This window comes from Maylandia zebra, linkage group LG11, assembly GCF_041146795.1.
Source record: "Maylandia zebra isolate NMK-2024a linkage group LG11, Mzebra_GT3a, whole genome shotgun sequence".
In the NCBI taxonomy this organism is placed as follows: Eukaryota; Metazoa; Chordata; class Actinopteri; order Cichliformes; family Cichlidae; genus Maylandia; species Maylandia zebra.
The window spans coordinates 22,012,463-22,033,305 of record NC_135177.1 but is presented as its reverse complement, the minus strand read 5'-3'; the positions used below and the strand labels follow the sequence as shown (position 1 = coordinate 22,033,305).

The window sequence follows — 20,843 nt, the reverse complement described above, 5'->3', positions numbered from 1 at the left end:
CTTCAAGTTTTGACGAGATGTGGGTTCAGAGATGCTCTTCTGCATATCTTGGTTGTAACAAATGGTTATTGCATTCCTGTGACCATTCTCATCTGACCTCTTGCATCAGCAAGGAGTTTTCACTTCTTTGGGCCATTCTCTTTAAACCTCAGTGATGGTTTGCAAGAAAATCCCAGTACATCAGCAGCTCATGAAATACTGAGGCCAGTCTGTCTGATGCCACATTCAAATTCCCTTAAATCACCTTTCTCATTCTCATGCTCAGTTTGAACTCCAGCGGGTAGTTTTTAACATGTCTATGTGCTCAAATCCATTCAATTGCTGCCTTTTAAGTGGCTGATTAAATATTTGCATTAATAAGTAGTTGATCAGTACCTATTAAATTGGCCAATGAGTGTATATTTCCTTTATGTAGATCCTACCACCTCATAGTTTGTCTACATTTAACAATTTGCAATGTTTTAATCAATATAAAGGACATTATAGTGCTTAAAAATATACATCGTCTTTTGTTTTATCCTGGTGAGAACAGAAAAAAGATTATTAGAGATCATCCCATTGCAGCTAATTGTAGTAACAGACAGACACAGCAGTATTTACACACACACACACACACACACACACACACACACACACACACACACACACACACACACACACACACACACACATCAGTGACTCAACAAGAGATCTGTAGCTTATACATGAAATAAATAACAAAATAATGCTGTATCATCCACTGTAATGATACAGCAGTATTTTGTTGAAGTGAGGCAGCAGTTTCCATAATCTGTTTAACTAAAGCAGTGGTGAGCACACACCAGCCAGGATAGCACCATCAAACATAAATATTGTAATATTGCTCTCTGTGTGAATATTTACCATATTATTATTTACTTCTCACTCCCTGACCTCTGACCCAAACCCAAACTTTACACGAGCAGGTTCAGAGACAGAGAGAGAAAACAGAACAGAGAGCTCCCAACTGTTTGAAGCTCCAAACTCAGGTCAAAGGTCACAGTGTGCTCACAGCTGGAGCCTGCTAACAAGCTACTGACCACCTGCCCATCAAGCCTAGGTGACCCCAGAATACTAGCATGGCAATGTACCAGCTACACCTTTATTTTTTTTTTTAAAGTGTTTAAATTCATCTATTAGTATAGGCTCGGTGCAGCAAAATGTAATGTATAATATGAACAAAACAAAAGGTAGACAAACATTTGGTGACGTGAGGCAGTGTCAGGTCTCGTTACAGAGACCAAGAGGGGAGGAATTTCAGTATTCTTGACAATGACGTTCTGCATCGCAAATAAATAGCCTATCATTTGGGGAAACAGTCCCACTTTGCTTTCTGGAAGTAAGATGCGTGAATCACATCTGTACTGTTAGCATTAAGCTGGAGACAACAGCTGCTAGCTTGAACTACCACAGGGTAAAAACAGGGCTACTGTAATGCCGACCCCATTTCCTCTGGTAAGTGGAATTTGGTATACCTGTATTTCACCGAGCAGAAGTGGTATCAGTTTTTCATCTAACTCTCTGCATCCATCCATCACCACTTTCCTGACTTAGTGACAGGTAGTTGGACAGCTGGAGTCTATCACAGCTGTCATAGGGCACAGGAGCACCTCCTGGACAGTGTGAGCGCCAGTCCACCACAGGGTTACCACAGAGAGACAGACACTCTCGCACATCCCTCAGAAACACCAATTGACCTAACTGCGGGAGGAAACCCACACAGTCGCAGAAGAAACATAAATAATACCCACACAGAAATGTGCCAGCCAAACAGTAGATTCAAAATAGGAACTGTATTTATATATAGATCATCGTAGAGTAGATCAGCTTGAGTGAGAGATTTCCATCTACTGGCCTCTCTTAACATCCAGATTTAAACCTAAAACCAATCTGTCAAAAGCTGCTCCCAACTCCTTATGTTCTAGCCTCTAAAAAAGTTCATATTATTCTATAATTGTTTCATACTTCCTGGCAGAGTAGTGTGTGTATATATATATATATATATATATATATATATATATATATATATATATATATATATATATATTAGGGGTGCAACGATATTCGTATCGATATTGAACCGTTCGATACAGTGCTTTCGGTTCGGTACGCATATGTATCGAACAATACAACATTTGTAATTTATTTTATCAATTTTCCTTCTGACGATGCTGTCTGTGTTGAGCGCTCAGTGAATCTGTGTTCGACTACTCCGCCTAGGCTGCACTGTCGAGCGCAGATCCACTGAGCGCTCAACACAGACAGCATAGTCAGAAGGAAGAGCGCAGGGCAAGCTAGCGAGACAGAAGTTAAGCTCTCCTTGCAACAGGCAAATTGAACCTCATTCAGATCTGGCGTTTGGAATTATTTTGGTTTTCATGTGACGTATGACCCTGAAGGTAAGCGAGTCATGGACTAAAGTAAAACAGTATGTTGAATGTGCCATGCAATGCTCAATTACATTGGTGTGAACTAGTGTGTTAGCGCAGTTAGCTCGTTAACGTGTTGGCCGTCTAGCCCCATGCACGGAGTGATCGGCGGTAGCTCGTTAACGGAGATTTGCCGTGTTGTGGCGTTAAGGTCATTTCAACGAGATTAACCTGAAAGCACTAGCGGGAACACAACGAATATGACTGCACATTTACGCCGACATCAACGTAGTGCAAAGACAAGTGGAAGCAGACAAAAAAAAGCAAGCATGCTACTAACTTTAGCCGAGTCATTTAGACAGCTGTTAGCACATGATTCTCCTTATGCTGCTGAGAATATAGCCCAGAAGAAGCGGATAGTATAGCTTTTATTTTGGAAAGAGACATTTCTCTGTAATAAACTCTCTTTTCCAAAGATGAGTGATTCCTCAATCAGATACAGGGCTCGCAATATCGCTAGCCCGACGTCCCGGAGCTAGCGATTTTTTCAGTCGGGCTACCAAAATCTATCTCTTCCCTGCCCGTCGGGCTATTGTAAGAAGGAAAAATATATGTCAATGCTTCTGCATTCTTTCGGAAATGTAGCTGGGTAATTATGTCATTGGCATCGGTGAGCCACTGTCAATATGTGACATATTGAAATCGCGTTTGAATTTGCGCTTGTTTTTTTGCTTTCACTTTGCAATCGTGCGAACTGTGTATAGAGAGCGACAGCACTGATCTGTGAGTGATGATAATTTGTGCACCAATTCCTCTGACATCGTCTTATTAATCGTTAGCTTACTATGCAAACATGACGCAGCAAGCTTAAACATGTGAGAGGTTGATCGCGCAGAGAATCGCTGAGCTTATGTGAGTCCGTGTGTAAAAGCAGCAGGATTTATATTTGACTACGATGACCTGGATGACTGAGAACCTTCACAGACAGATATATATTTTAGTTCTGCTGAGCCAAATAAGACAGGTCAGGGTGAAGAAGTGACAGCCAAAGAAAAGCTTACCACAAAACGGAGAAGTTATGACAAATCAGACTATAAGGCAAAAAGAAAGTGCAGCTTTATGGTTTCATGGACAAAATAATTTCTGTGGCTGCAATATGATGAGCTAAATAACCAGGGCTGCACATAAGTGGTCCGCAGGTGCGCATTCGCTGTCAAAATAAAAAACACGCACAAGGGTTAGGGTTAAATTTAAAAACTGTACTTTTGAGTTAAAATATATATTTATAATTTTAATAAATGACAAATTAAAAAGGCATGAACATTTTTTTTGTATCGAAAAAATATCGAACCGTGACACCAAAGTATCGAACCGAACCGAACCGTGAATTTTGTGTATCGTTGCACCCCTAATATATATATATATATATATATATATATATATATATATATATATATATATATATATATATAGATAGATAGATAGATAGATAGATAGATAGATGGATAGATAATTTATGTGACCCCTATAGGTCTGGAAGGTTGGAATCCCTTAACAGTCAGCTTTTGCAACAGCAAATCACCCAGTAAAACCAGCACTTTGTGCGTCACCCGGCCTCTTTCTTCCATCAGGAACCATTGCGGCACATTCATAATTCCTCCTGGCCAGCACAACAGCAGCATGCTAATTTACTGTGAAACCAGCTTAGTGTGTCCCATCACTGCACCTCCTGTAATCCCTGCAGGTGAGAAAGAGGGAGAGATGGGTTCTTGAGTATCTGATTGAGCAGCAGACAAGATGAATAACTGATATAAAGGTTCTCCGTCCCAGTGAATATACAGAATACAAACAGATGCACAAACACCAAGTGTCCTGCAGCCCATGCAGTCACCAGTTTCTCAGACTAAGCTAATCCTCCAGGAAATGTAATACGTGATTCAATTAGTAGCAGCACATAGTGCAAGCTACCTTCTGCGTATGACTTTTGTGTGCGTGTAGAAGTGTGTGTTTGTGCGTGGGTGTAAGCACTCCAAGCGCAGAGCTGAACTAAGTCCATTCATTAATGAAAAGCCATTTATTAATATAAGGTGATTTCCCACATCTTTTCCACATCCTTCAGCACGAAGAACAATTTATATCCTGAAGAGAAAGGAACCACGCACATATTCACAGGAAAAGGCCATCTACTACATTTAAATTCCGCTGGCATGAATACTACATCAAAATGTGCGATTTAATATTTTTAAATAATGAAAATAAAAACCTTTAAAAGCACAAAACGGCAAACAATAGTCAATCCGCGGTCTGAGGCTAATATTCTCTCTAAATGATCTCTCTATGCTTTTCTATTACTCATTATCTTGTTTTCGTGCACTAACAGTTGTTTTCCACGCTCGCAGCAGCTACATGACGTCACTGTCTGTTTCCAAGGGTCAACTCCAGCCTGAGAACCTGCAGTTTTTCCTGATTTTAATTGCTCTGACTGTTGACAGCAGACATTAAGTTAAAAAAAAAAAAGCATTAACATTTAATAAGGACTGAAGTCAGTTTCTCAAAGTGGATGTTTTTAAAACAGGCACGCTGGATTACTATTAAACTAAGTAGATCCTGTTCCTACTGAACTGTTTTCTTTTAGGCGGATGATGAGGTAAATTACATATCAACGAACCGTAGGCAGAAAAACAGTCTTGTTCCATTTGTAATGCACTGTTATGATCAGCTGCTCTCGTTTTTATCACAATACTTTAACTTTGATCTCAGCAGGGTGATTCCTAAAATCTATTTTCGTACATTATAGCTAGACTAACAGAACTAAACAATGCCCTTAAAACTTGCATAATTATCCTCAAACTTGGCAGATAATAATTGCTTTCTTTAAAAAAAAACCTGCAGTGGAATACAGCCAATATTTTGAGGTCCGCTGGGGGTAAAGATGTAGGAGTGGGAGCAAGAGAGTTACTCTTTATTGCTCCATCTCTCTTTCACGCTTTCTGAATCTCTCTATTACCCTGGAAGTCTCTGGAATCTCTAAAATGCACACACAAGCACAGTGCAGTGTCCATCTGTGAATACTACATAATATACATGTAGATTGGGATAAGCGTGTGCGCGTGTGTGTGCGTGTGTGCTTCTCAGTGTGTGTTTGTGGCTGAGTTATGATTGATGTCTTTCTCCTTATATTAGGCATCTAAAGAGAAATGGGGAAGACGAAGGGAGGATGAGATGAAGGAGGTGGGGTGGGGGCACTTAAGGGCCTGGACCATTTAACCATTTAACCTCAAAGCTCTCTCAATGTCAGGCTAACACTGTCTCCTCTGTCCTCTGTCTTCTCTGTACTGCAGCTCGTAAATTTCATTTCAATTAAGCGCGATATTGCCAAAGCATGTTTTCAAAGCAAGAATAATGATTCAGAATGTAATAATAGTAATGAAAAGAACAGTCAGTTTTGGGGGTTTTTAAACATAGCTTTGCTACAGATGGCAATTATCTGAGTTATGGATTCATCTGCGGATTCTTGGTTTTTTTTTGTCCAGTGTTCACATCTAAAGTAGTTTTTAAAAAGGGAATAAAATGCAGTCGAGATTTTGGGTTTTAAATCTGACCAGTATTTGAAAAATTCAGATCAATTAAATTTTTACTGCACTGTTAAACATAAAAGCAGCACATTCTGACATTTGGCATGATGTTGGGTTTGTGTTTAGCTATTTCTTATTTTATTTTGTCATTCATATTCTGTTTATAGTGTCAGTTTTTGAGTCTTGTCTGTTTCTTTTCCCTCCTTTGTGATTGTACGCTTCGCCCTCATTAGTCTCACCTGTGTTTAGTCTGCCACATTTCCTGTTAGTCATTAGTCTTCTCGGTTCTCTCTTGCCAGATTGTGCAAAAAGGGTGCACTGTGAGACGAGATTAATGAGTTAGCCAGGTATGTTGAGCCTTAAATCAGAGGTTTCAGTGTCACTGGCTGGAGCACTATGGTAACTTATGCTGAACAAATGGTCCAAAGCAGATTACGTTTAGAGTGTCTGCTTAACATCTGCTGGAAGCATCTCATTTTTCACTGATTCTTTTATTTAAAGCGTGCCTTTAAGTGGGATATAAAGTCTCTTCTGGGGGAGTATGTATGCAACCTGTAGAGCTTATACTCACTGAATGAAGCTGCTGTAAATTTTAAAGTAAAGCATTCTCACTGGAATTTTCATGCATTCTTTTCAAAATGCAGAAAATGTGTACGTTCTTGTCCTCCTAATCCACTGCTGTGTCTGTTTTACACAGCTGAAAATTAAGCTTTTAGAAAACAGCAGCATTCATAGGCTGTGATTTTATCTGATCTTCTCTATTAGGCTATGGGACCATGTCAGGCTGTCACATTAGAAATCAACAACATCAAGAGTGCTCCAAGTTGTAAAATAAATACATAATAAACATATATCTCAGTTAAAATATTGAGTTTACCATTCTGTGTGCTTGTGTTTAAATCACAAAATGAATTATTAGTTTTATTTACAGCATAAGTGTTGTATTTTATAGATCTGTGTCACCTTTCCTCTGATAACGGCTTAGATTGGAGTGGGTGTTGTTCGGTTGAACCATTTTTCTGCAGAAGGAGAGTCAGATGACAAGTCAAACACCCCATTTCATGTGAGCATGCTCAGACCCTGAAGCTGACAACCGGGGTTAAGAGTTGCTAATCAGTGTCGTGATAATGGGAATCTCTTACCTGTCAAGACAGTTGCGCAATGAAAACCTGGCTTTCAGCAATTGTTGTGATTTGGTGGTATATAAATAAAGTTGAATTGAACTGAACTGAATTGTGTACCACTTGCTTCATAGTATTCCCCTCCGTTTTCCCGTTTATATTGATGAGTTTAACAGCGACGCTGCGAGGAGTAGAGGTAGTGAAGGTGGATGAGTTTAAATACCTGGAGTCAACCATCCAAAGCAGCAGACAGTGCACAAGAGGGGTGAAGACAGGAGTGTAGGCAGGCTGGAGTGGGTGGAGATGAGTGTCAGTGGTGATTTGTGACACAAGTATAGCAGAAAGAGTGAAAGAGGAAGTATACAAGATGCCAGTGGCCCAGGGAAAAAAAGACAAGAAGCCAAGCTGGAGATGGAGAGACGGGATAGTGGGTACATAGTTTAATACCCTATTGAGTGACTTGTTTTTGATCCATACTGTACCATGTGCCTTATTTAGTATATTAGATGAGGAACATGTAAAAAAGGAAAATGGAAATGAAAGGATCCAAGAAAAGAAAATAGATTTGATTATTATCATGCCAATTATAGATTTTTTGTTGTTGTTGGTGTTAATATGTGATTTTGTTCAAACATTCAGTTTTGGCTGGGAAAAACGATAATTGTGTCAGGAGTTGGCAAACCTGGAGTCTTTGACACATTTGCTGGAAGGTGTTACAAAGTAACAAGGTAAAGAGATTTGACAAGGATCCATCCCCACTTAAACAGACTTTATATCAGTGATAAACGCTAAGTGGCCCAGTGTTGCTGCTGCTGTCTGCCTTTGAACGAAGATCCCCATATACAGCAAAACTCGAACTGCTCACTGAAGTGAAAAAGCCCCCCAAAGTAACAGCTAAATGCTTAAAGCATTCAGTGGAGATAGACAACATCCACCCACCCATTTACTTGCATAGTTTCGTGGTAGGACATCACAAAGGGAGATACTGCTTTTCAATAAAAAACTAAAAAAACAACAACTATGTTTAAGTACATCTGTCTCTGGACCTGAACAGCTGTCCATCAGCAAGGGGAAAATATCGTCACATAACAGCTGTTTACCAAATGAAGCTTAGTAAACGCTGGGTGATGGAGCATGTCAACGACCCTAAATATTAAGTAAGTTGAAAACTGCAGATTGAAAGTTGTTTGGAGTGGCCAGAATCTGACCCAAAAGAGGTTCAGTCAGTTACTAAGTCCAAATCGTTGTTTCGAGACCTCTCTGCATCTGTATTTTAACATTTGAATATAAAACAATACAAGAGAAAACAACAACTCAGGAGTCAGAAAGTTGATGGGAAACCACTGAATTCTCCTCCAGGCTTGTAAGATGCTCTGACATGATTTACTGGTTCTGTGGCAACGTCACTTTTTTCCCTTTGGCGAGAACTTAATTTTTGCTCTTAAAACACTATCAAACACTTTAAAACCTTTTTCTCTTTGTCATTCTGTGTCTAACTCTCATTCTCAAGTTTATACATATTATATCGTAAGGTAATTCATGTGATCATCCAGTAAATTGAAATTGCTTATGGACGTTCTTATCCTATAGTCCTAAACAAAAGGAAACTCTAAGTGAAACTGCAGGTTGCATTGAGGCAATCTGTGTTTTTTAAGAAAAAAAAGTTTATTCAAAAGACAAACATTAATTGCAATCTCTGAGCTGTGGTCCATCAGAACGGCCAGATTGTGGATGTGTACTTTCATTGCCTTTTGGCTTTCATGTTCCTGGTTTCTCCAACTCCTCAATAAGCATCAGTTCACAATCATCATCATGCAGCAAGGCCTGACAACCTCCAACTCACTTTTAAGCATCCACCTCTTCATTCATCAGCTTATCAGCACATTTGTCGCTAACCAGGGGAAATATTTGTGGTTGCCTTGAAAACCAGTCACCTACCGACTGATTTGCAGTGATGGGAAATTAACCCTGATTGGCTGGCTTGTCTGACTGTAATCAAAGTGGATGAGGCAGAGGCGAGCTTCAGACCAGCAGGATGAGACTCTCATTATTTTCCCCGCTACGTTATTCTTCTCTCATCCCTTACATCAATTTATAATACCCCTCTCTCATTGCGTCTCTTCTCCCACTTTCCCAAGCCTTCTGCTCATCAAATCCCCCTCCTAGACTTTTTACATTCCCTATTTTTCATTTCCATGTTTTCTCTCTGCTTTTCTGTCTCTCTCTCTCTCTCCTCTCTCCCCTGGATATTTAGTTTGATTTATTGCCTCTTGTTGGAAAGGTTGGCGTTTTAATAACTCAGCTCCTCCTCACCCCAACGAAGAGAGGGAGAATGTGCGCGAAGAAGAACTTTAGCAAGCACAAAATAAATGTGCGGACAGACAGCAAGGTTTTTCTAGTGCTTTCCTTTTATCTCCCCAGCGCTCTCCTGCTCTTTCATGTCTTCCGGTTCCTCTCACTGTTCATGCCGGCTGAGGATATAAAAGCTAAACGTGCAGCTGAAATGGATGTCAATTTGAGCTCCTCTCTGATCTGTGCAGAGGAAAATACACATATGCACACACACCCAACAGCTGTAATGGACTGAGGATGTGAAAACTGACAACCACATAAAAAATGAACCATCTGGTTGGAGGCAGGGGGGAAGCATGTGACACCCTCCCCTCCAAAAAATGAAAAAAAGACTTTAACAAGAATATTTTTATGACGACGGGACAAAATTCTGACCATGACACGCTGCGTGAAAACAGGAAAAACCTGAGTTAAAGGTGTGAAACACATAAAGACACGGATGGAAAGGCCCGATGGAGAGCTGAGGAGTGTCCGAAAACAGCCAGTCAGAGACCAAGTGGGAGATTTCTAGTGCCAAACAGAGACTTTATTTAGATGGTGATTATTCACACTGGTCATTAGAGAACCATATCACTTTCCCCTCATTTACTGAAAGGCAGCAAGGGGAGAGGGGGGGTGCGATGAGAACGAGAGGGCAATCATTAGAAGATATCACTTTCACCCGTCTTCTGATGAGGGGAAGAGCAGTCTGAGAATCTGCATCCTTGAGTAATAAGACAATAACTAGCAATTAATAATTCAAATCATAAGCCATCAGCCAATGTACTGGGAGTTACAAAAACCTGTTAGCAGAGCGTTAATAGTCTTTTTCATTTTGTTTCCGGTGTTCGCGTCTACCTGATCAGCCTCACATGGTAGTCTTAGCTTCAGGCTGTGCACTCTATAGTAAAGTTAATTGCAAAACATGCACCCATTTGATTAAATGTTTGCAGATGTTCAATGTAAACCTGCCAGACATTATGTTGTGATGTAAGACCAGCAGAAAGCAGACATTATATTGGCACATGCAAAAGTCTCCCTCGCCCTCTCTCTCGGTCCTTCACACACACAATGCTGGGGTCTGATTCTGCAGTAATAACTCACAGGGGGAAAAAAATCATTGATGGGGGGGGGGAGAAAGGAAAGAAATCTGCATTTCTATCTTCAGCCCCTAATTCTAAGTGGTCCGGCCTGTTTGAAATGCTTCCTAAGGGAACAATTAACTTGCTTTTAGTTCCTATACCACATGAGCATGTCTGCCAAATCCCCATCAGATCCCTGCCCACAAAAAACCACACTCTGACAGGCAGAGATTGCATACACAGACACAAACTGGAAAAAACATTTGGTGTTTAATACAGAATGCTGTGAACACTGCAAATGGCAGTGACACAGCAAGAAATTGGCGTAAAACTGGGAAAAAGAAAGGAAGAAAACAGCAATTTTGTTTGTACAGCTTATGTTTTATCTACAAACGTGCATCTACTTAGATGCAGATATGCACTTAGTCAGCATTTTAGCTCTTCTGTGCTGATGATTAAAGAAAGACTAAACAATTTACAGTTTAACAAAATCGTAATATTCGGTGTACTAGGCCGTCCTGTCTGGGTAGACTCCCTGCATCAGAACCACAAGACTGATCCGGTATGGGACTTGTGTCCTCCAAAAGGACGCTTTAACGACATCCAAAGATCGTCACGGGACAGCCACTTTAGTCACCACCCTGCTCTCTCAACTTCAGCTGTATTTAAAGAGAAATGTCTTTTTGGCACTGAGGAGAATCGCTTGTTTCGCGATACCACAGCATCAACCGTGGGAGCTCCTAAAAGTGGAGTGCCTTGGCAGTAAATAGATCAAGACATAACCTTCACTCCATTTTTTGGCAGAGTATCAAACTGCATACACAAACAGCTATAGCCTCGTTCATCTCAAAGTTAATTTTGCTACAGAGAGTTCACTCAATCCATCTGAGATGAGCAGGAGGAGCGGGGAGGGAAAGAGTACAGTAGGGGACAAAAAGGGAGAGGATAAATTGTGGGGGTGTTGGGGGAAAGGATGACTGCTGGCACACAAAAAAGGGAGGAGAGGGAGGAAAAAAAGAACTGCAGCGAGTGAACTGGTGAACAGAGGGAACATAAGGACAGATGAATATGCAGAGCGACCCGTGTGTTTCCTCCTCGTGCTTCCATCTGACTTTACTAATCATCAGGGTTTGGTCAGATTACTCGTAAGTGTAATCAGTTACTGAATTACAATTAAATGATTTGGGGTTTTTTAGTTGTTATTAGCAATGAAAGACATCTTATGTGAATGCTTTAGGATCCAATCAAACATTTAAAAAGTTGCACCTCGTACTACAGAATAGATTTTTTCATGTTTTTTAAAGCTAATAAAATGTATTTTTGCAAATGTAGCATTTACACTTGATCAAATCAAGTTATCCTTACAAAAACAATACTTGCACAAACTCTAGAAATGTTGAACTGTAGAAACATCTTTTTGTGACTCACGTTAAGCAAGAAGAGCACTTACTCAGAATGTTTATCTTCTACTTTATATGCAAAGAAAACTGTAAAAACTCCATTATCTATAAATCATATTTACATTAAAAAAAGAAGATTAGTCACCATCGCCTGTGGTGATTCTAAAGTCTGTTGGGGTCCTCGCTTTCCCAACTCTTACAGCAACCCTTCACAATTATATTATCAATAAATATTTTGACATTAACAAGAAAAATTATAAAATATAAACATGTTGAGATCTTAAAGTGCTGGTTGCGGACTGCGACTTGTACAAATGCTGTTATTATGTTCTCCGGGTCCAAGGATTAGCTGTCATTTGAATTGAGTGCAAAGAGAATCACGTGCTTGCAAAGTAAGAGTGCTGGGTGAAGTAGGGCCCCTTTAGAGAGATCATATATCTTCTACTGTTACCTCAAACACACATTGCTGCTGCTGCTGTAGCTTAAAGTTTGTCCGTCTGCCTCGTCTGGTGGCAGGCGGCACATCTGTCTCTTATGAAACCCGGCAAACTGACACTAGTGACTTACTTATTGAGTCATTGTGCAATAGCACAGATCAGATTTAAGACAGGAGCAAAAACGCAACATTTCGGGACCATTAAACTGCTTTGGTCTGTGGTTCCTGGTATTGTGCATACCGACTCGCTGTTAAGTGGTCACGACTAGCAGGAGCTCTTAAATGGAACAATACTGTAAATGCATTTGACACATCTAACTGTTTCTGTGTACACTGTATGCTGTGTGGACATCATCAGCGTAAATCATCTCTGTCAATGTGATTTTTTACATAAAGTATTTATTCAAACATTAGTCATGCTGCCTTGTATTGTTTTCTCTATTTGGACAGTACTGAAGAGAACCATACTGAAGCTTTATATCACTGTTGTCCTATGAAAAAAAACCCATCAGTGCCTCCATTTCCTTAACCGCTTACACAATTCAGGGTTGCTGGAGAAGCACTGGACAACCCTAAACAGGTCGCCAGGCTATTGGAGGGCCAATTAAGATCGAAAAATCCACACTCATATTCACACCTGTGGTCAGTTTAGAACCACACATTAACCAAACAGGAGCTACTGTGAAAATTATACATCTCCAAAAAGCTTCTCATAAGTTCAGAAAACAGCCCTTTACAAGTTCACACCTTTTCCTGATCTTTTAACCACATTTCATGATCATGACAGAGGTTTGAAATGGCTAGACCTGGCTGCCTACTCTTTGCAGACATCTGCAGTTTTGCATTCAGAACATAAGACCAGACTCTGAGTCTTTGAACAAAAAAAAGGGACAGAGAGACGGAGAGGAGAAGAAAAACCCGATAGGAAACAAAGAAACACAGATGGGACACTGTAAGGAGAAAGAAGAGGCACAATTGGATTGCTCAGAGCGTTGTATTCAGTGGGGGCCACTTATACAGTCAATAGTAATGGATAGCACATGCCATATCAGTACAATAAGAGACCTTGCCTCTTTATCTGCTTACATGTAGTACATGGCAACAACAATAGCCACAAGTGCTGCATTGAAAATCTATCTGACATACTCAGCTCTCATCTTTTCTTTACAAATAGCAACTATTTGTCACCAAAAAAGTTGAAGCAGCTCCCCAGGCAACAAAAGAGAAAAATGAAATCAAGGAATAGACACAGATGACTGTCAATACACAAGAGGGCAAGAAAAGAGTAAACGCAGAGAACGACAGGTGGAGTTGAAGAAAAAGAGGGGAGGCGATGGGGGCTTAAGGGGAAGTAAGAAAGTGTGGTAAAAAGCATTCAATAAACACGTCTCTATAGTAACCAAGATGTAATTTGCTTGGTGAGAGAAAGAGAACGATGGCGATTGAGGGAGAGTGATGGAGAGAGGGGAATAGAAAAGCATTTACCATCGCTGCTTGAGTCCAGAGCTGTAATTACGGAACTGAGACGCAGCGACAGAGGGGGAGGAAAAGATTGGAGGTACACACAAGAAAAGAGCTGCGCACATAGTGCTTTTACAAAAGGATAAAGTGACAATGAAAGATACACACAAGTGATGACCCCATAAAATTGGCACTGTTGCAAATAAGTGTCGTAGGCGTGCAGAAGAAAGCCGGCGAAAAAAGCTGCTCTGGTAAGAACAAAACGACAAAGACACATCAGAAGGAAAGTTGAGAAAATGATGCCTTTTGTAAGCACGTGTGGAGGGAGAGTGTTCCTATTCATTTGTTCACGGGTCACAATTATGCCTGGTCATTAAGCCAAAAAAACAAATTAGCCACTTGAATAATTAAGCAGAGATATAAAACTTGGTGCAGCCAACACAGAGAGAAATGCAGGGGTGGAAATGGGACAAAGAAGAAGATGTGGAGTAAAAGTGAGGAGAGGGAGGAGTGACAGGCAGAGACAAGCTATCTTATAGGGAAGAGCAGCCTTGAATGATGAGTGATAGACAGACCGAGATGTGCGTGAAACGTGCGGGCATATGGCTGATCAAAATAGTAAGAGACCAAAAATAGCAGCATTACAAAGTAGATGGAGAATGGGGCCAGTGTGTGTGTGTGTGTGTGTGTGTGTGTGTGTGTGTGTGTGTGTGTGTGTGAGTGAGACATAGAGAGACAGACAGTTTGTATGAGAGGAACATGGTCATACTGTGTGTGTGTGTGTGTGTGTGTCTGTGTGTGTGTGTCTGTGTCTGTGTGTCTGTGTGTGTGTGTCTGTGTGTATAGGGTAGTTGATTACAGCTCTGGTGAGCTTGGTGTCAGTCTGTATACGTAGAGATAACAGGATTAAGAGGCTACTGACACTACTGTACAAAAGCAATGGAGGGAGGAGAGGGAGTGATGCTAGGAGGGGAAGGGTTGCAAGAAAACTGGTGGGGGAAGAAATAAACGAAAAGGAACTTAAAGGGACGTTCCCATCAAATTCCTTTGCCATATGCCAATTGGAGAATTAGGGCTAGAGTTCAGTAGAATTTACAGTATATCCCGCTTCCAAGGAGTCTTGTAATTTTTTAAAAATGGTCTAAAGCAATACTTTTTCAGGCTTTCTGGAGGTCGTTCAAAGTTTTGGGCGGATTGTTTTGTTAAATCACTCAACACTGACGTACGAATGATTCTAGCATAAAAAAGTCACCTAACTCAAGGGATTAACCAGGGTTGTGTCGGCACATAAGAAACAACCTAGCAAAGAACCAATTTTAAACTGCATCTTAGGGGACTTTGTTATTGGCAGCCTGTCGTAAAAAGGTGTAATTTGTTCCAATTTCTTTTAGTTGAATCTATGAAAATTGTCAAATTAACACAATCTGACAGGCATAAATAGTGGCAAAAAGGTGGCATGCCTAAAAGGAAAAGAAAAACTATGAACAGAAAAGCCATATCTGAAAGTCATGTGCTTACAAAAATAGGGGGGGAAAACTGAAGTCTCAGTAATGGTCTCAGTGTAAGACGGGGTTTGTTAAGAAGCTTTTTATAAGGAAGGTAAACAGGAAGACAAGGCCAAACGACACAAGAACAGGACTGAAAATCAGTGGCAACAGGTCTGATGGAGTGATTAATCCATATTTGACGGTATAGGTTAAATCATCATCCATATGTACAGAGAAGGTCACCAGAGGTGATGGTTTGGGCCTCCATGTTCGGAAGATGATGGACTTCTGAACACAGAAAAGTACCATCAGCTTTTGACCCACCATGAATTACTATAGGGAAATAGTAATTGGTTGGTACTATTGGTACTAAAAGGAAACTTTTAGTACAGTACAATCATCTTTTTTAAAAAAAACCCTGACCCCCATCCCCCACACACACAATGGAGCACTATCAGTCATTGATTGGCCTCCTTAGAGCCCAGACCTCAAAATTATTGAAGCAGTTTGGGATCATTTTGCCAGAGAATAGAAATTAAATCAGCCAACATCCAAAGAAGAGCTTTGAATATCCTTAAATGAGCCTGGAAAACTTTTCCTGAAGACTACTTAAAGAAATTACGAGAAAACTTCCCTAAGTTTCAGGTTGTGCTGAGGTTTTCGAGTTTGTTTGTTTTTTTGCCTTATATGCTGTATTTGCATGCATGTTTGCACAAGCTTCAATAAATCACTCCTTTTCCTGTTATCCTAGCAAAATATCCAGAAATTTGTGGCTCCACACTTTTGCACAGTGCTATATAAAATTACAGACACGGGGGGCGAACAATCACAGATTTTTCCATATTAAGCACGTGTGGTCACTCAAGGGTTAATAAGAGTTATTACAGTTTTTGCCCGTTGCTTGAACACTATAAACCCATGCTTAGACTAAAGTAACACAACTTGAAGCTTTTGTTACCATACCTCAAACACATGTACCCATACCTTAAACAAAAGCGCTGATTTGCACCCCAGTTCCAATTATGCAACACACTTACTCCTTTATGCAACACACATGGTCCTGCATGCTACACTCTATTTCATACATAAGACACTTCGCTCACAAAATGAAATTTCAGGGTGCCATTCGGAAAACACATGTATCCAAAATACAAAACACATCGGGTAATTGCAACCACTCAAATACACACCTGAAGGCACTTACTTGCAAAACCGAACACCAATTAGCCAACTACAAAAAGCCCTCAGCGTAGCCATTTCAAGAACTTTGCAAGCATGGATGGAGGGAGAGCAAGAGGAAGAGGAAGAGGTAGAGGAGGAGGAGGAGGAGGAAGAGGAGGAGGAGGAGGCCGAAGAGGCCATGCACAGACCCATATTTCTGATGAAATAAGAGCAACTTTGGTGGACCATGTCATCAACCATGGCCTGACTATGAGGGAAGCTGGGCAGAGAGTCCACCCACATCTAAGCCGCTTCACAGTGGCATCTGTAATACGAACATTCCGACTAGAAAACAGGTCTGTCTTCACCTCCATACCTTCTGCTCTACTCAGATGGTTTCATAGCACTGTTCTACAATATATCACATTACCATATCAAGTGTACGGGGTGCTAATGCTCCTTTTGCAGCCAAAGTGGCTGATTCCTTATATTGAAGTACAGTGTTGTACAGTGGATGACACAGTACATACAGTAAAGTACTGTAAGAAAAATAAGCAAACCGATGACAATATGTGGTTGTATTCCTCCAGAATGACCCGAAGACCTTCTGGGGGAGGACGGCAACGCCTGTTCACACAACAGCAGGAACTTGCCGTTGTGGACCTAGTGAGGGCAGACAATGCCATCCGTCTCCACCAGCTACGACGGAAAATACTTGCAGACAGGCGAGTGTTCAGCAACATAAACCATGTGAGCATCACCACCATCAGACGCATCTTGGGTAAACTCAGCATCACCATGAAGCAGCTCTACAGAGTCCCATTCGAGAGGAACAGTGACAGGGTCAAAGGACTTCGAGCTGAATATGTACGGGTACGTGTAACTGTCCTTTACATGTACAATAGAGTATTGGTGAAGTCCAGTAGCAGCTGAATATGTACCATATCAGTACCACATGGATCTATTCTGAGAGCTACACAGGTACCTGTGTGATGGGGTGAGGGTGCTGTATGTGTAGCACTGTAGTACAGTGATATGTTCCCCTTTTTTTCAGAGAATCTTGGCCATGGATGGAGCTGCACAGCCTCATGAATACATTTTCATTGATGAAGCTGGATTCGACCTGAGCAAAACAAGACGACGGGGTCGTAATGTAATTGGCCAAAGGGCAATTGTGCACGTCCCAGGGCAGCGCGGGGGAAACATCACATTATGTGCCGCCATATGCCTTCGAGGGCTTCTGCACCATCATGCAATACTAGGTCCATACAATAGCCAACACATACTCACATTTCTAGATGCTCTCCATGATATAGTTGTACAGAACAGACCAGATCAGCCCAGGTTTGTGGTGATATGGGATAATGTCAGTTTCCATCGGGCTGCTCTGGTCCAGGCCTGGTTCTCCAACCACAATCAATTTGAAGTGGTATACTTGCCCCCTTACTCACCATTTTTAAACCCTATAGAGGAATTTTTTTCGGCTTGGAGATGGCGAGTATATGACCGCCAACCACATGCCCGTATGCCTCTTCTGCAGGCAATGGAACAGGCCTGCGGCGACATTCAGGTGACAGCAATCCATGGATGGTTTCGACACGCAAGAGGATATTTTCCCCGGTGCCTAGCGGGAGAGGACATTGCTTGCGATGTTGATGAGGTCCTGTGGCCAGACCCCAACAGACGGCGGGATCCATGAGCCCACTTATGCACAATTGTCATGGTTTTTTGTGTTTACAGTATAGTGTTTTTTCTATTGCAGTATTATTGTGTTGTTGTTGTTGTTGTTGTTTTTTTTGCTTTATCTGAATTCATGGTACTGCAATGTACAATATTGAGTAGGTCTATTTGCGTTTTTGGTTGTTTGGAAATGTGTCTCCTGTAAATGTGCCTTCTGAATAAACAATGGAAATCAAGGACTGCAGTGTTTTATGTAAAGGAGACTAGTGTGTTCCCCCTGATCTGTAAGTGTTTGCATATGATGCAAGTATGTGTCATTTTGTCAACAGAGTTACATTTTGACAAAGGAATGTTAGGTTTTGACAGCAGAGTTTAGGTTTTGGGAGTGGAGTTTCAATTTGGCACAGATGTGAATGGTATATTTCCCAGTGTTGTGTCATGTGTACTTGTGTGTACAGTTTTGGCACAGAGAGCGGAGTTTTGCAAAATGTGTTCAAGCAGTGGGCAAAAACTGTAAAAGTCATGAAACATCAAACATGCTGTTTTTTTCCATCAAAACACCAAACAAATTAATATCCGTTGAAAGAGTAGTTTGTTTAAAAATAAACAGTGAATTCATTCTGGAAACTTGATTTGGCCTCAATAAGACTTTACCATCTTTCCCTTTGTTTTTCACCTAGTGTATCTATGAATGCATGTGAGGAAAAATGCTAATCACATCTAAATAAATTCTCCTAACACAAACAGCGCTGCAAACATGCACATAAACGATTAAAAATGACACTTACCCCAAACACTGGCAGAAATCTTTCACGCAAAAGGCCTTACTGAACTGGTTTTTAACAAACTTGAAACCTTCCTGCTGTACTGTATACAACTTTGTATAAACATACTGCAATATTATGATTTCCTGCTCAATGTTCAGTCAGTTTTGGTTATTTCCAGAGTTCCTTTAATGTTGTGTTGCTGGGATGTTCTTCCAGTTTTTAGCAGGGAGCGATAATTATACTCCAATCTGATCGGCACTGATTTGAGTGTAAATTGGGTTTAGGAATCTTAAGTAAATAAGAGTGTTATTTCAGCTACAGGGTTACCCGATATATGAAGAACTAGTGTATAACAGAGAATGTTTGCTGAAGTAAACTGTGCCAAGAGACAGGAAAAAATATATTTGGCCAGTAATGAGAAGATCAATGAAAGTGAAGATTGAGACAGATGATGGATAGAGACTGGGGTAAAAAGAAGTAAAGGATTTTGGTAAGAGTGCTGATAATGATGAATAGCAGACAGACAGAACATGAGACAAATATTAAATAGGAAAGAAGGGAGGAAGAAAAGCAAGATTTAAGGAACACGAGGACACAAAGTTGTTGCCAGAAGTTCTTTTCCTGCCTGTTGAGTTACAAGAAGGATTAGTAGTAGCAGAATTAATCAGCTATGCAATCAACATGTCTCTTAAATTAGTGTATCATAACTTTCGATTTTAATTGGTGGTCCCATGAGGTAAATGAGACCATTTTTCTCTCCAATCTAATCCAAGTAAAAGGAGGGAGTGGGCCAATTTATAGTGTGCAAAAGAAGAGTAAGCTGCAGGGCTCCTTAAACTCTTATGTTCAGAAGACATTCCCAAATTGAAAATTAGAAAGATTTTTTCAGAGAAAGAGTGGAAGAATAAAATGAATTTTCACAAAGTATTATTAACCTCTGGCACTATTGCAAAATTTGTGAGGAACTGTCTGGTCCTATAGATCAATCAAACAGAGGGAGAGAAAGAGAGAGAGAGACCCCCACAGAGTGAGTTACTCCTCTGTGGTCCACGTTTGCTGAGGGAGCGCTGGCTCACCAGGGACAAATTAGCCACACAGGAGCACTGAGGCATCATGGGAAATTAATGATCAGGACCTCCAGGAAGTGAGCTAATGAGTCCTAGTGCCACACACACACAGAGAGACAGACACACACATGGTAGAAGACACAGAAAGCAAGACAAGAAAAAAGGAACTAGCCAAATGTGCACACAGCTATCAATGTAACTTTGGATGAGGGATAGCACTGAACCAACAGCTGAGTTAGTGTGACCCACACACACACACACACACACACACACACACATTTGGAAAATCAGATAATTAGAGAGGACCACCAGTGGCTTTCGCCCATGGAGGCGTTGTGATTACTGTCGCTACACCCTCCCCTGGGGTGTTTGACAACAACCAGAGAATTAATACTTATCACAGCATACACACACACACACAAACACCATCCAGCCAAGAGTGGTTGAACTAAATGTAGCTCTTGCAGACACCAGTTACAGAGATGCTGTGGCTCCCTGCTGTTATCCTGTGTTGGGTACTTGAATGCACCACTTCACCATACAGTGTTGGCCTACTTGGGGCTGTACAATAAGGACTGAAAAGAAATTTCAGGAGAGGACAAAGGACGCTTTCTTTTTGTATCAGTCAGCTGCTTACCTTTGAGCAGACACCCAACAACAAAAGTGGTGTTTGCTGCTGAGTAATGAGACTGAATAAGTGAAACTATTCGGTCCACTAAGAAGAACCCAGGTTTTCCTGAAAAACTGGAACAGTGACAATCTGTCTCCCCACACCAGTGGGCGCACCTCCCAAGGATTTAACTTTGCGCTGCAGTACAATAACATGGCCACACCCTTGTTGAGTGATTGGCCTAAAGTTTCCCCGGCACCGCCCTCGGCCCAGCGCAT

At 41.0% G+C, this 20,843-nt stretch overlaps 1 protein-coding gene across 2 annotated transcripts; it reads left to right on the top strand.

The window, feature by feature from the left end:
• The first annotated feature begins 16,348 nt into the window (after positions 1–16,348).
• Positions 16,349–18,251, top strand: LOC143420949 (uncharacterized). Of its 2 annotated transcripts, XM_076889597.1 has the most exons (3): positions 16,349–16,797; positions 17,032–17,314; positions 17,496–18,251. In XM_076889597.1, exons 1-3 carry the CDS (start codon positions 16,556–16,558, stop codon positions 18,138–18,140), a joined length of 1,170 nt encoding a protein of 389 aa, XP_076745712.1. In that variant the 5' UTR covers positions 16,349–16,555; the 3' UTR covers positions 18,141–18,251. The 2 variants fall into 2 exon arrangements, with proteins under 2 accessions (XP_076745712.1, XP_076745711.1); XM_076889596.1 differs by having other exon boundaries at positions 16,349–17,314.
• Positions 18,252–20,843: the final 2,592 nt, after the last annotated feature.

Bases quoted from the DNA above. Each gene is read 5' to 3' on its own strand.
- LOC143420949 (XM_076889596.1), top strand. From the start codon at position 16,556: ATGGATGGAGGGAGAGCAAGAGGAAGAGGAAGAGGTAGAGGAGGAGGA. The intron at 17,315-17,495 runs GTACGTGTAACT...CCTTTTTTTCAG, and splicing joins TTCGAGCTGAATATGTACGG to AGAATCTTGGCCATGGATGG.